Source organism: Nycticebus coucang, chromosome 10 (genome assembly GCF_027406575.1).
Source record: "Nycticebus coucang isolate mNycCou1 chromosome 10, mNycCou1.pri, whole genome shotgun sequence".
Lineage (NCBI taxonomy): Eukaryota > Metazoa > Chordata > Mammalia > Primates > Lorisidae > Nycticebus > Nycticebus coucang.
The window spans coordinates 127,534,347-127,549,964 of NC_069789.1; the positions used below are offsets into that span (position 1 = coordinate 127,534,347).

Sequence of the window (15,618 nt, forward strand, 5' to 3'; positions counted from 1 at the left end):
TCTTTAACATGCTTGAAATTCAAGTGACGATACTGCTGATCAGCAGTTTCAGTTTTTTCAGCATCTGAGTCAGAGGCCTCGTGGTCATTCTCTGAGGCGTCATCTGCCGAGGGGTGGTCGTCCCCGTCAGAGGGAGGTTTTGGTCCTGATTTGGAAGGGGGGTCCCCTTTAATTTTAGTTACAGGAAAGGCGTGCAGCACCTTTAAAGGTTTTTCTTTTGAGCTATGTTTATGGAATGTTGGGTTGGGGGGGGCGTTTAGTTCTAATTCTAAAGCACGTAACTCTTGAATGAGTTTTAAATGTTCCTTCCTTGTTTGGAAGGATAAGTCCTTAAGGGAGGAGACCTCTTGACATAATTTGCGTTTGATATTTTCAATTGCAGTGTCTACGCCTAGAATCGGAGCACAAAATGGAGGGGCAGAAGCAAAGGGAGGGGGATGATTTAGGACGGAGGGGAAGGGAGGCCAGTCAGAATTGTGATACTTAGTGGCCTCCTCTTCCCGGGTGGTCATTTCTTCGGGGGACAGGGACTCGGGGGCGGGGCTCCTTGAGGGACGGGTATAGGGAATTAACAGGAGGTTTGGGAGGTTTAGGATCGGGGGAGTGTCAGGCTCAGGCATAGGAATAGAAACAGAAGGGCAGGCTGAGGGTGGTCTGGAGTGTTCTTTAAGCGCCTTCTCCCCTTCTTTAACAACCTCTTGCATATCAGGCCATTGGTTGTAAGTTTTTAAAATTTCATAGGTCAAATTCCAGTAGGAAAATGCCTGAACGGGGATTTTTTTGGGGCCGAATGTTCTATAATAATCTTTTAGGCAATCACCGACTCTAGTCCATCTTAGAACATCAATAGCGCCTTCTTGGGGGAACCAAGGACAGATATCACCAATAAAAACAAAAAATTTATAGAGATCTTTTTTCTTTACCTGAGTTCCTCGTGTCTTGAGGGACTCCTTGAGTCCCTGAATGAACAAGTCATGTTTACTTAACGTTTGTCCCATAAACTCGTTGCTTTCTCTTACCTTGACGGATCAGACTCTCAGGTGGGCAATTCTGCGGCGATCGCGGTGCGGATCTTCACTCACGTCCTTCTTGTGGTGCGGCGATCACAGTGTGGATTTTCACTCACAACCTTCGGGTTGTGGCAATCCAATGATAAGGGTACCCTTACTGGCAGCAACGTTCAATGAGACCCCCGTACCCTCGCCCCATGTTTGGGCGCCAATTGCCCGGACTCGCGGGGAATTCAGTGGGGACCTGGGGAACAAAAGGGTCAGTCGAATGAGGGGACAAGAGACACGAAAGAATGAGAGCAAGTCAAGAGTCTGATCAAGCTCTGAAGAGTTTGTTTTTCAGCTGGACTTATAAGCATTCAAATGAGGAAGTAACTAAGGGCTATTCCTAGCAGGGCGGGGAGGGGGCTAGTTTCTGAAAGATTGCTAGCGGCAAGTCCCTAAGGCGGGGGGTGCATTTCTTAGGAGTTATGCAAGGGGAAAGTACCGTTGCTGTTATGGTTGACTTCCTGAGAATAGTTTGCTCATAAAACCGCAAATCAAGCAAGCTAGCAAGGGGCATTTTTGTGAGGTGTTTTGGCTTCCAGCACTTTCTGGATAAACATTAGTGTCACTAGAGAACCTGTGAAAAATTTAAATTCTTGGCTTTACTTCAAACCAGCTAAAACAGAACTCCAGAGATGGGGCTTGGTGGTCAGTGTTTTAACAGGCCCTTCTAGTAATTCTGTTGTACCACTGAAGCTGAGAACTACTGATTACATCCCAGCAGTTTGTAACAGGAGTGATGCTCAACACAATTTCTTGAAGTGTTTAATTAAGCCTACTGCAAATGTACTCTGAATTATCCTCATGAGAAAAACAGTACAGAGGCCAAGCCATTTTTCTCTAGGTTTGCTAATAATTTTCAAGAGTTGGTGAAAAATGTTGCAAGAAATAGAGTCACAGTGAAAAAGTTCATTATATACAAAATGATTTTATTTAAAGACCAAAAATTAACACCATTTTACTTCTTTGCAGCTTTAATTTTCAACATCATAACATTTACTGGCTCTTCTGGGTGACTAAATATTTTCACATGCTCATTAAGCTAAAAATAATTTCTTTGTAGGACTCAAGTAAAACCGCAAGTTACTGCTATAGGGAGTGCATATTTATAATATTCTTGTTTGCTCTTCTATATAATTCCATTTACAAATAGCATCACTGCAAAGATTTCCACATAATTCCTACCTCCTTTAGGTTGTTCTGTCATTAATCTTCTGAGAACTAATCAAGCTAAGAACCCTTAGTGAACAATTTGCTATATATATATATATATATTTTTTTTTTTTTGAGATAAAAGTCTTACTATGTCGCCCTCGCCAAGTGTCGTACTATCACAGCTCACAGCAACCTCAAACTCTTGGGCTAAAGTGATTCAATTGCCTCAGCCTCCCAAGTAGCTGGGACTACAGGCACCTGCCACAACACCCAGCTATTTTGTTGTTGTTGCAGTTGTCATTGTTGCTTAGCTGGCCCAGGGTGGGTTAGAACCTGCCAGCCTCAGTGTATGCGGCCGGCACTGTAACTGTGCTACGGGCTTCAAGCCAATTTGCTACATTTCTTACATCAGATTTCTGTTCAAGTTATCTGATATACATTAAGGGATGCCCTTGGAACCTAAAAACATCCCGTAATTTTTAAATTTTCTATATTCATACAGCATCTTTCCTGTAGGCATTTGTAAGAAATTCATATTACCTAGTCTTTCCCATATTTGCTACATATACGTGTTTTTTGTTTTGTTTTGAGACAGAGTCTCACTTTGTCACCCCCAGTAGAGTGTGAGGGCATCACAGCTCACAGCAACCTCCAACTCTTGGGCTTAAGCAATTCTCTTGCCTCAGCCTCACACGTAGCTGGGACTACAGGCACCTGCCCCAACACCTGGCTATGTTTTTTAGAGATGGGGGTCTGGCTTTTGCTCAGGCTGGTCTGGAACCTGTACACTCAGGGCAAACCACCTGCCTGGGCCTCCCAGAATGCCTAGGCATGCTCCACCACATCTGGCCTTGCTTTTCTTTTTTTCCTAATGCAAATATACTTATGTCAATTAAAGGATACTGACAACTGGTTTCCCCCATTTATTGTCTTCATATGGTTTTCTCTAGGGTAGGAATTCTGATAGAAGGGTTTGCATCATTGCTAATGTCTCCTCGATTAAGACTGAAGCCTCTAAGTCAGAATCCCACCCAGGCTGAACGATAAGGCAACGTCCAGGAACCTGGGTACCCCCTGTGCTGCAGACAGGGGTCCAGAGCGGAGCTGCCTTGTCCTGGGAAATGGGGCACAGTGGAAAGGTGGTGGCCTGCTCACCCGTCACTCAAGGTACTGTCATGGGGAACCTGGTGCTAAACCAATCGTAGACTACCTGCTTCTGGGTTGGGGTTTCCTACTTAGCAGAGCAGCCCCCTCCCTGCAATCTATTCAAAGTCAGCCCTCAACACAAGGGTTTGTTCAGGCGCACGTCCAGCACCGCCAGGGCCCTGGGTCGGTCCCTCCGGCCACTATCCTCCTCTTTCCCGCCAGTGGGTGGCGGCAGCAAAGCACAAACCCTGGGCAGGCTGGGTGGCGCTTCCACCACCGCCTTCCCCAAGCTCAGGGACCCACCTCCTCCCCGCTCCCCCGCCCAGAGCGGGAGAGCTCTGGGGAGCAGCGGGTGTCTACCCAGGCGGTGGGGTCTGCGGACGCAGCAGGGTACAGTCCCACCCCTCTCTCTAAAAATAAAAGAAAAAAAAAACAAAAGCTCTTCCTATATTCACATTCCTAAAATTTTCTGCAGTACAAATTTCCTGGCGTTGAATGAGGAACTAGGACTAAAGTTTATGATAAATACTGCATCAAGTAGTTTCTCTCCTATATGCTGTCTCAAATATGTAGTGACTCATATGGTCTAAAGGCTCCTCCATACCTCCCGCACTATTGGGTTTCTCCCCATTATGTATTCTTTGATGGGCAGTAAGATTTGAGCCTTTGCTAAAAGCTTTCTCACATTCATTACACTTATATGGCTTTTCTCCAGTATGAATTCTCTGATGTACAGTAAGGTTTGAACTACAGCTGAATGTCTTCCCACATTTAATGCATTCATAAGGTTTCTCTCCAGTATGAATTCTATGATGTTGAAGCAAGGATGACCTATGACTGAAGGCTTTCCCGCATATACTGCATTCATAAGGTTTCAATCTGACGTGGTTTCTCAAATGCATATTCAGTGATTCGGGCTGGTTGAAGGATTTCCTGCATTTCTGGCATTCAAAGGGTTTTTCTTCAGTGTGAATACTCTGATGCTGAATAAGAAATGAGAGGCTACTGAAGACTTTCAGGCATTTGTTACATTCATATTGTTTCTCTATAGTGTGAATTCTTTGATGTCGGGTAAGGTGTGAGCTGCAGCAAAAAGCTTTCCTACACTCACTACACTCATAAGGTTTTTCTCCTGTATGAATTTTTTGATGGTGAATGAGAGATGACCTATGAATGAAGGCCTTTGCACATGTACAACACTCATACAGTTTTTCTTGAGTGTGAATTCTTAGATGTTCAATGAGATGTGAAACACGACTGAAAGACTTTCCACAGTTCATACATTCATAGGGTTTCTCTCCAGTATGAGTGCTCTGATGATTAGTAAGCGATGAAACATGACTAAAGGCCTTCCCACATTCAATACATTTGTATGGTTTCTCTCCACTATGGCTTATCTGATGTCGAGTAAGGGATGAGCCATGGCTAAAAGTCTTCCCACATTCATGACATTCGTAGGGTTTCTCTCCTGTATGAATTCTCCAGTGGCGATTAAGGATTGATTGTTTGCCAAAGGCTTTCCCACATTCACTGCATGTATAGATTTTCTCTCCATTGTAAGTGTGATGAAGGGTTAGAGATTTGCTCTGGCTGAAGGCTGCTCCACTTTCATTGGAACTCAAAAGTTTCTTTCCGCCACTTATTTTCTCATTTTTTGTATCTGCCTTTTTTGGTAAGCTCTTCATTATATCATATTTACGTGATTTCCCTTCAGCAGAAATTCTCTGTGGTTCAGAAACAATGGAGTTTAAATGGAAGATGCTTCTAAATGTATTGTATTTGTAAACACTTTCCCCAGTGGAGCTTTCTTTAAAGGTGAGGGTCACTGGTCTGAAATGTTCTACTTGACTTCCATGCTTCCTCTCCAACTTGTCTGAATCCTTATTAAAATCTGAAAATTCACAAGTTTGTTTTATAGTTTTTTCTATGATTACTGTTGGGGATAAATCTTCATCATAAAGGTCTTTCTTTGTTGATAATTTCTTATCTTCCCATCTTGATTCCCAATCTGAAATATATCAAGAAGGCAAAATACTACTTACTTTACTTCTTGAAAAGAAATTTATTTTGGTAGAAACAGGAGAATTGAATAAGAAACACCTCCAAACACCTGGTTCTGACAAGCCATGTATTTCAAGGGTTCCTGAACAACGTTCAGGTGGAGCACAGAGAACACAGAAGCCCTGAGGCTGGAGTAGAGTGATGTGGGGAATAATGAAGGCAACAGAAGGAAAACATAGAAGGCATTCTGGATCCCAAAACATCATCTTGTGCCAATAATCATATGAAAGATCACATTTTGCTTTACAGCCTTCTTCTCCAACCTTCAATTAATCTCAATTTGCTATCAGATCAGTATGCTTAAAATGCAAAACTGATAATACATTAAATAGTTACAATAACAAAGAAAAACTAAATGCTCTTATGGTTCGCAAATATTTGGCTTTCTGTATCTTGTAAATCTGTGATAAATTATATGATCATTTATAAGACATTAGAAAATATTATTCCTAGAATTAGTCTTACATATTTCTTACTTCTGTAACACATTAATATTTGATCTATTAAGTTCAGCTTTAGAAGAAAAGGGATTTTTCCATGTAACTGATAGCTTTTCTTGGACTAAAACCATCAGGTCATTTTTTTCTTCAAAAGACTTAAGAATAATTTGCCGGGAGGCACCTGTGGCTCAGTGAGTAGGGCCCCAGTCCCACATACTGAGGGTAGCGGGTTTGAACCCCGCTCTGGCCAAACTGCAACAAAAAATAGCCGAGTGTTGTGGCTGACACCTGTAGTCCCAGCTACTTGGGAGGGGAGGCTGAGGCAAGAGAATCACCTAAGCCCAAGAGCTGGAGGTTGCTATGAGCTGTGATGCCATGGCACTCTACTGAGGGCAACAAAGTGAGACTCTGTCTCTGAAAAAAAAAAAACAAAAAAGAAGAAGAATTTGCTTTATTTTGTCTTAAAACAGGAATTTGAATTATTATGATTCCAACTTTGATTAAATGACATAAGAAATACAGACAAATAATAATTTGGGATAGAGTAATGATTGTTTTGAATATCCCTTAATTTCATTTACATCTGAAATCTCTGAAGACAGTATCCCTAAAATGCTTCAACACTCACAAGAATCTTAAGCAAAGACCTCCTTTGCCCAATTCACCGTAACTCACCTGAAAACACACTTTTTGACAGATTTTTCTCCACCATCCAGGGCTCTTTTCCATCCTCCAATAAAGTGATCACATATGGCTTAGTTATGGAAAGACCTGCTCACAGGAAAAATACAGAACTTATTTAAGCTGTAGTCCTCAAGGATGAGAGGCCATCACAAGAGGGACCAAAGGAAGGGTAGAAGAACATTCATTGAAATAGGACAATAAACTTCAGGCAGGGCACAAAAGAGCTGCACATTTCCTTCGGAACATGGTATAGAAATTCAGCTATTTACTTAGGAGGATCTCTAGCAATTCACAGTGGCAAAAGAAAGGTCCTCTCCCATTGGAGCAGAAAGGCAGATATCCTTACCTAGAGAGACCAGGTTCTCATAATTCTGGACCATCACATCCTTGTATAAATTCCTCTGAGCAGAATCTAGCCATCCCCACTCTTCATGAGAGAAGTCTACAGCCACATCACTAAATGTCACCTGAAACACCAAATGTATTTAGGCTTAATCACAGCACAGGCCTCTGTCATTGTACAAGGGGTAAAATTACCCTGGGAAAAAACGTAAGAGCTTTATTACTATCCTTCATTTGTGATGTTGCTTGGCTGATAAATGTTTTGTTTAAAGAGTTGCTGATCCAATATTGTATTACTTTTTTGAATATTTTTCATGTATGTTCACCAGTGACACTGGTCATTGGTTTTATTTATTTATTTTTATTTACTTTTTTTGAGACAGAGTCTCACTTGTTGCTGTTAGTAGAGTGTTGTGGCATCACAGCTCACAGCAACCTAACTCCTGGGCTTAAGCAATTTTCTTGCCTCAGCCTCCCAAGTAGTTGGGACTATAGGTACCCACCACAACACCCAGCTATTTTTTTTAATCTATTTTATTTGGGGGGTGGGTGCTGCAGATGTCATTGTTTAGCAGGCCTGGGCCAGGTTCAAACCTGCCAGCCCTGGTGTATGTGGCTGGTGCCAAGCCTGGTCTTTGGTTTAATTTTTTTTTTTTTATTTTTTTTTAGAGACAGCGTCACAGCTCACAGCAACCTCCAACTCCTAGGCTTAGCCGATTCCCTTGTCTCAGCCTCCTAGGTAGCTGGGACTACAGGCACCTGCCACACCACCCAGCTATCTTTTTGTTGCAATTTGGGTGGGGCCGGGTTCAAACCCACCACCCTCGGTATATGGGGACAGCACCCTACTCAATGAGCCATAGTGCTGCCCCTGGTCTTTGGTTTTAAAGGGAGAATTTACCTTTGGTATTGGAGAAATAAATTAAAAAATCAAATATCCTGCCAATATAGAAAATCCTGTCCACAACTGTAGAAAAGAAAGAATACAGTTTATTATTGTATAAGCACCAAATCAGCCTGGGATACAGTTCACAGGCAATCCACTGAGGCTATAATGACAGAAAGGAATTTCACCATTTATACAGCCAGGCAGATAATACCCATGACATACAAGTGTTCGAACCCACCCCCGGCAACTGCAACAAAAAAATAGCTGGTCGTTCCGGTGGGCGCCTGTAGTCCCAGCTACTCAGGAGGCTGAGATAAGTGAATCGCCTAAGCCCAGGAGTTGGAGATTGCTGTGAGCTGTGACGCCACAGCACTCTACCAAGGGCAAGTGAGACTCTGTCTCTAAAAAAAAATGTAAAAAACAAAACAAAACATAACTTGCCCTCCAGTCAAAGGACTTTAGAACCGAATTTGCTGCATATAATTCATGCTAAATTCATGTGTTAATTGCAGTGACCAAGGTGTTAAAAGATTACATTTAAAGTATCTTCAGGACAAGCAGGTCCTCACAACGTGGAGCCAGGAGGCTGAACTACACACACAGGAAGCAGGGCAGTACTGCTTCCTGTTTATGGCTCCAAGACACATAAGGAAGACTCTGCTGACTAATGAAACTCACAAGAGGATTATTGATCTTTTAAAAAGATCTACATGAACCTCACAGGGATAGGGAAAGATTCTACAATTACAGGTTTTCTCTGGAAAATACTCTAAGTAGTGGGGGGGTGGGTTCTTTCCCTTTTGGCACCAGGGAAAATTCCTTTTTTAAAAAATTTATATTTATACTTATCCAAGTATTAGAGTTATGCTAGCATAATTACTACACAAACTGAAAATCTTTCAATCTTTTCCTACTTTCCACAATATTTAAATGATTAACTTTTATAAATCTCACTTGATAACACAAATAAAAAATTCATTAAATGCATAAAACACTGTTTTATTCCACAAATACAAAGATAGTTCTCATTTTGTTTCGAACACATATTAATGAATGTCACTACTATTAATGGCTTAAAGAGGAAACTCTACATAATCTCATCAATAAATACTCTTTTCCTTTTATTTAGAGCCAGGTTTGTCCACCTTTACACTACTGGTGTTGAGGCTGGGTAACTCTCTGTTGCTGGGAGTTGTCCTATGCACTGCAGGATGGTTAACGGCACCCCTGGCCTCTACTCACTAGATGCCAGGAGCAATACAAGCCTACCCCTACCTTGATTCTAACAACCAAATATCCCCAGTGGGTAGGGCCAAAGGTAGCAAAACTGCCTGTGTTTGAGAACCACCTCTTAAGAAAATTAGTGCAGTTCCCTGAAAGACCCTCTTAGGCCTCTCTACCCACACACAAGGTGTTTTCTCAGTTCAGTGTAACTTCACTGTCACCTCTTCTTCTTCAACGAAAACCCAGCTCCAGCCTTACTGCCCCAGGGATGCTTCTTTCTTACACTTCAATTGCCTGGGCAACCTGTGGTGTTCACTCATCTTTGTCCTCAAAAGAACTTAGGATATCTGTCTCAGCACTTATTTTTTGCTTAAATTTCAGATTAATGTTAAGGGTACACACAATTAGTTTACATTGTTAGGTTTACAAAGTCCAAGTTGCAGTTGAGCCCTTCACCCAGGAGGTGTGCTGTATACCCCAACATTGTGCCCATTAAGTGAGAGCATACCAATCCCCCTCCCCATTTCTCCCCCCACCTTAATTATGTTTTTTTCTCTCGTGTGAGTATGCAGTTGTTCATCTACTGGCTTCATATTAGTATCAAGCTACAAAGCTTCTACACAGCTAAGGACACAAGTAAAGAGCATGTTACAAAAATGACACAGGGCTAATAACCAGAATCTACAGAGAACTCAAACTAATCAACAGAAATAGAACAAACAATACTATTTATCACTGGTCAAGAGACATGAACATAACCTTCTCAGAAGAAGATAGATGAATGGCCAACAAAAATGAAAAAATGCTTATCACCCCTAATCATCAGAGAAATGTGAATCAAAACTACCTGGGATATCACCTAACCCCAGTGAGAATAGGTCACACCACAAAGTCCCAAAGCTGTAGATGCTGGCACAGTTGAGGAGAGAAGGGAACACTTTTACACTGTTGGTGGGATTGCAAACTAATACAATCTCTTTGAAAAGAAGTATGGAGAATCCTCAAAGAGCTAAAAATAGACCTTTCATTTGATCCTGCAATCCCATTACTAGGTATCTATCAAAAAAAAAAATCATTGTACCATAAATGTTTATTACAGCTCTATTCACAGTTGCTAAGATGTAGAATCAACCCAAGTGCCCATCAACCCAGGAACGGATTAATAAATTGTGGTATATGTATACCATGAAATACTATTCAGCCAAAAAAAGAGATGGAGACTTTTTTTGTGTGATGAGACTTAACACAAAATAGAAAAGTATCCTAGCACTTACTTTAATTTCTTATGCTTTTTTACTGTTCAATACAGTAGCCACTAGCTAATTTGGCTATCTTAATTTAAATTAACTAAAATGTAAAAATAATATAATTAAATAAAACTTAAAATTCAGTTCCTCAGTTGCTCTAACCACAGTTCAAGTACTCAATAGTCATACTAGTGGCTACTGTATTGGCCAGCACACCCATGGAACACTTCCACTAGAGTAAAAAGTTATCTTAGTCACTGTCACACTAAATCATTAAGTCCCTTCTGTCAGTGTACACCCAAATTTGTGCACAATTTTTCCTAACATGTATTTTAAGTATTTGGAAGATAAATCAATGAGATTTTGGCATTAATTCATCTTAGCCTTTATTTTTTAAGTTTTTTTTTCAATTCTAATTATCTACTTTTCCCAAGAAAATAGACTCTGCCTAACATGTACATCTGCTACTCATGTTCTCACCAATGCTGGCTTCACTTTGCTCCTCATGATTCTGCTCTATTATTTTTCCATTTCTCATTTTATTTACTAACATTTATTTACTTAGAATCTGTTTTATACCAAGTACCACTCTGGGTACTAAAGATACGACAGTCAACAAAGAAGAAAATATATTCCTCCCATCAGGCGGAGAGAAACAATGAGTGAGTGCATATACTAAACAGCGTGCATCAGCTGGTAAATGATAAGTGCTATGGAAACCAAGGAAGCAGTGATGCAGGAGGGAAGGAATAGGCAACAGAAGGTGACTGTGATTTTAAATAGGTGTCCAGGAAAGATCTGCTGAGAAAGTAATCACAGAGGAAAGATATGAAGAAGAAAAGAATGTAAGCTTGTGCAAATCTAGGGGAAAATATTCCATCTAGGACAGCAACTTCCAGGGCCTGGAGGCAGTGGCTGGAGTTCACAAGGACAAGGAGGCAGAGGAGCAAGGTGTGATCAGTTGAGGTAATAGTCTAACTGCACAAAAGCTTTATAAGTCATTACAGAACTGTGACTTCTATTCTGAGTTAGAGGCACCGAAAATTTTTAAGTTGAGAAATGACAGGAATTTAAGTAACAGCTCACTCTGGCAGATGTATGGAGAACACACTGAAGAGGGTTAAAGGCAGATGCAGGGAATCCAGCAAGGAGGCTACTGCAATGATGCAGGTGCCTGGAGTGGGATGGCAGCAGTGGTGGAGGTTACAGGGTAACTACTGGTTAGAGTCTATATATATTTTGTATACATTTTAGATCTAACTAGAATATATGAATGTGACTTTTAAGTGAAAGGGATGAATCAAGGACAACTCCAGACATCTCTTGACTTGAGCAACTGGAAGAATTGAGACCACATAATACGGTTTTGACAACCATAAAACAGATAATCTATTATAAAATTCCAAACTTGCATTTTGAGTTGTAATTTTAAAAATTTGGGCTAGGTGCAGTGGCTGATGCCTATAATCCTAGCACTCTGGGAGGCCAAAGAGGATGGAACCCTTGAGCTCAGGAGTTACAGACCAGCCTGACCAAGAACAAGACACCAGCTCTACTAAAAATAGAAAAACTAGGCTTGGTGGCTAGGGCGCCATTCACATATACTGGGGCTGGCAGGTTCGAACCCAGCCCGGGCCTGCTAAACAATGACAGCTACAACAACACAACAACAAAAATAGCTGGGAGCTGTGGTGGGCACCTGTAGTCCCAGCTACTTGGGAGGCTGAGGCAAGAGAATGGCTGGAGCCCAAGAGTTTGAGGTTGCTGTGAGCTGTGACACCATAGCACTCTACCAAGGGTGACATACTGAGACTCATTCTCAAAAAAAAAAAAATACATAAATAAAAATAGAAAAACTAGCCAGGCATTGAGTCAGGTGCCTGTAGTTCCAGCTACTAGGGAGGCTGAAGCAAGAGAATTGCCTGAGCCTAGCAGTTTGAGGTTGCTGTGAGTTATGATGATGCCATGGCACTCTAGCCAGGGCAACAGAGTAAGACTCTATCTCAAAAAGAAAAAAAAAAAAAAATTTTTTTTTTGACTCAGGACTCTAGAGAATCTTCCAGCCAAAAACTGTAGAAAAGAGAAGTAGTGAGTGAGGTGGCCAGTACTTTGGGGCTTTCCTGTGGGTTTTCTGTCCTTTCGTATAATGAAAAGAACCGTAGACCCAGTCCCATTTAGGGCTTTCTTACGCAGAAACAGGCAGGAGAAGCAAAGAAACTCAAAGTCCTAATAAGAGTTTCAGGAAGACCTGGGGACAAACCGACTTACCTGAGACATTACTTTGCGATTCACGATATCAATGCAGTTCTCTTCCAGGCTCTTGCATTATATAAATGGGCAGTATCCTGAGAAGGCATAGTAAGGGTAGGAAAAAGCAGTTGTGAGAAACCAGGCTTATCCTCAACTCTGCGATACGCCACAATGGAAAAACACAGTGGTAATCTGAGTTCCAACCCTTCTCTTCGCTTCAACAGGGCTTTTCTTGGCATGGCCTAACTAACCATTTTACCGGGTGCCACCTGCGGGGAACATCAACTCTTCTGTACTCAATGACAGACTCATAAGCAACAGTAATAATTTCAAATATCCGCTTGTTCAATCTTCACCACTATAAAAGGTGGGCCTTCTCATTATCTCAGATTACTATTTTTTAATGACGACGAAACTGACATTCGGAGACACTGAGACCATCTATCTGTTCAAGTTACACAAATGGAAAGCGTCAGCTTCTTGGCTAGATAACATGAAAACACTCGCCGGTGGCCTTTGTTTCCAGTAAGCGTTCACGGGCACTCACTGGCTTTCGCAAACGCTCTCCAAGCCAAGCACCGTCGCTCCTCCCTCCTTAGAGAGCAGGGCGCGGGCGGCCAGAAAAGCCCGGCCCCGGCCGAGGACGCACCGAGGCGTAGGCCCCGGGACCAGACAAGCTTCCTCGGCCGGAGTCCCCTGGGGACCCACCTGGCGATTCCTCGGCAGGACCTCACTGGCCCCGAGGCCCGGGGGCGTCCGGAGCGGGCGCCTCCGCCTACCTGACGCGCAGGGTCGCTGGTGAGCGGGCCACCGGCTGGGACTCCGGGAACTACACTGCCCAGGGTCCTTCCAGAGCTAGGAACCCGGCTCTCAGGCCCGAGATTTCAGGAGGACCAACCAGGAGCGACGCCCACGACCGAGCAACATTTCCCAGACTCTTCCGCCTCTGGGACAGAAGTTAACCGGCCCGAGAACGGTCGCCCTGCGGAAGACCACACTTCCCAGAAGTCTCCGCGGCGGCGCCGACATGGCGGCCCGTGAGGAAAACAGGCTCTGCCTTCTAAGAAGTTACACCGCCCGGAGCCAGGACGCGCACGCTGTCATCTTGTGGCGAAGTATCCTTCCCGGGACCAAGGCCCGTACTTGCATTGTAAAGACAGTGGCTCTCGGGCCACAAAACTACGCTTCCCAGAAGATTATGCGGACGCGACAAGGTCTGCCGGGTCATTTGTGCTCTCACAAATTGGATGTCCTCCCAGGCCTTGCTGCTACCCTGCAATTTATTTTACTTATTTTTATTTTATTGTTTATTTGTTTGATTATTTATTTAGACACAGTCTTACTCTGTCGCCCTGGGTAGAGTGCAGCGGCATCATCTTAGCTCATAGCAACCTCAAACTCTTGGGCTCAAGCGAACCTCCCGAGTAGCTGGGACTATAGGTGCCCGCCACCACGCCCCTGCTAGTTTTTCTGTTTTCAGTAGAGACAGCGTCTCCTCTTGCTCAGGCTGCTCTCAAACTCGTGAGCTCACGCCACCATGCCTGGTCCGGCCACCCTCCCTCTCACCCTTCCCCCCTTCCCTCCCTTCCCTCCTTCCTTCCCCCTGTATTCCCAGGCAGTCTCCCATCCAAGTACTAACTAGGCCCGACCCTACTTAGCTTCTGACATCAGGCCGTTATGGCCTTAGATGGTACATGCTGTTTCCTTTGCTGAGAATGTTCTTTGTCCCTTTTGACACTTTATGGTGACCTTGCACACCACAGGGGTCTGCCTTTCATCACAGCTTACAGCAACCTCAAACTCTTGGGCTCAAGCGATCCTCCTGCCTCAGTCTCCCCGGTAGCTGGGACCTACAGGACGCCCAGCTAGTTTCTCTATTTTTAGTAAAAATGGGTCTCACTCTTGCTCAGGCTGGTCTGGATTAAACTCTTGAGCTCAAGCGATCCACCCGCCTCTGCCTCCCAAACGTGTTGGGATTACAAGCGTGAGCCACCCATGCCTGGTCTATTTTACTTATTTTTAAAATTATAATAGTAGGCTATCAATTTTCTTGTCCATGTCAAGTACTTAATGTGCATGATACTGGCTAGGCGGTGGGCGGTGCTTCTACATTGGTAGATCGTGTAAGTGTGGTGGTTAATTTCTGTGGCAGCCATGGTCTTAAAAAAAAAAACAAAAACAAAAAAACATGACATCAGCTGGTTTCCTCTCAGTAAGGAAAGATTTGCCTGCACAAAGTATGTTCTCATAAGCATCTTTGTTTTACAAGGACAAATTGTTTTCCATGATTTATCAATTTATGCTCCTATTAGAGTTTATAGTTATTTTGGTTGTTAACTGTTAGTGCAAGCACTTTATTTTGTGAAACTTTCAAATTTTGTGAGTCTACCAAGTGTGAAATTGTGACTCTTTGTGCCTTTTCTTTTCTTTTTTTTTTGAGACAAGAGTCTGACTTTGCTGCCTAGTAGAGTGCCCTGGCGTCATAGCAAGACAGCACAGCAACTTCTAAATCTTGGGCTGGAGGGATTCTCTTGTCTCAGCCTCCTGAGTAGCTGGGACTACAGGCGCCTGCCACAATGCCTGGTTATTTTTTTTTTGTTGCAGTTGTCATTGTTTAGCTGGCCTGGGCTGGGTTTGAACCCACCAGCCTGCGTGTATGTGGCTGGTGCCGTAACCACTGTGCTATGGGCGCCCAGCCAAAAATATGATTTAAATAGAGTATATTAATCACTAGCATGGCTCTTATACAAGTCCATTAGACTTTTCTTTTGATATTTGCTTTTTTAATATGTCATTATATTACAGATTAATCTCACACAGTTAAATGGATTTATTTTATCATTTTTTTTTTTTATTGAGACAGAGTCTCAGTGTGTCACCCTCAGTAGAGCTATGGTGTCATAGCTCACAGCAAACTCAAACTTCTGGGCTTAAGCAATTCTCTTGCCTCAGCCTCCTCAGTCTAGTAGCCCAGACTACAGGTGCCTGCCGCAACACCCGGCTATTTTTTTTGTTTGTTCGTTTTTCTTTGGTTAGCAGGCCTGGGCCAGGTTCAAACCCACCAGCCCTGGAGCAATAACCACTGAGCACAGATACCCAGCCAAGATACATGGATTTTAAAATAA

At 42.9% G+C, this 15,618-nt stretch overlaps 1 protein-coding gene across 3 annotated transcripts; it reads right to left on the minus strand.

Annotated features, from left to right (window-relative positions):
* Nucleotides 1–1,987: 1,987 nt before the first annotated feature.
* On the minus strand, nucleotides 1,988–13,391 carry LOC128596159 (zinc finger protein 181-like). Of its 3 annotated transcripts, none has more exons than XM_053605643.1 (5): nucleotides 13,273–13,391; nucleotides 12,512–12,588; nucleotides 6,888–7,008; nucleotides 6,533–6,628; nucleotides 1,988–5,364 (listed from the first exon to the last, which is right to left on the minus strand). In XM_053605643.1, exons 2-5 carry the CDS (start codon nucleotides 12,518–12,520, stop codon nucleotides 3,890–3,892), a joined length of 1,701 nt encoding a protein of 566 aa, XP_053461618.1. In that variant the 5' UTR covers nucleotides 12,521–12,588; nucleotides 13,273–13,391; the 3' UTR covers nucleotides 1,988–3,889. The 3 variants fall into 3 exon arrangements, with proteins under 3 accessions (XP_053461618.1, XP_053461617.1, XP_053461619.1); XM_053605642.1 differs by having other exon boundaries at nucleotides 13,202–13,391; XM_053605644.1 differs by lacking the exon at nucleotides 13,273–13,391 and adding an exon at nucleotides 13,041–13,081.
* Between the last annotated feature and the right edge of the window lie 2,227 nt (nucleotides 13,392–15,618).

Coding starts and splice junctions, on each gene's coding strand:
- LOC128596159 (XM_053605643.1), bottom strand. Junction 6,629..6,887: donor TGAGAACCTGGTCTCTCTAG/GTAAGGATATCT, acceptor TCCTGTGAGCAG/GTCTTTCCATAACTAAGCCA. Junction 5,365..6,532: donor GTCAAAAAGTGTGTTTTCAG/GTGAGTTACGGT, acceptor GATATATTTCAG/ATTGGGAATCAAGATGGGAA.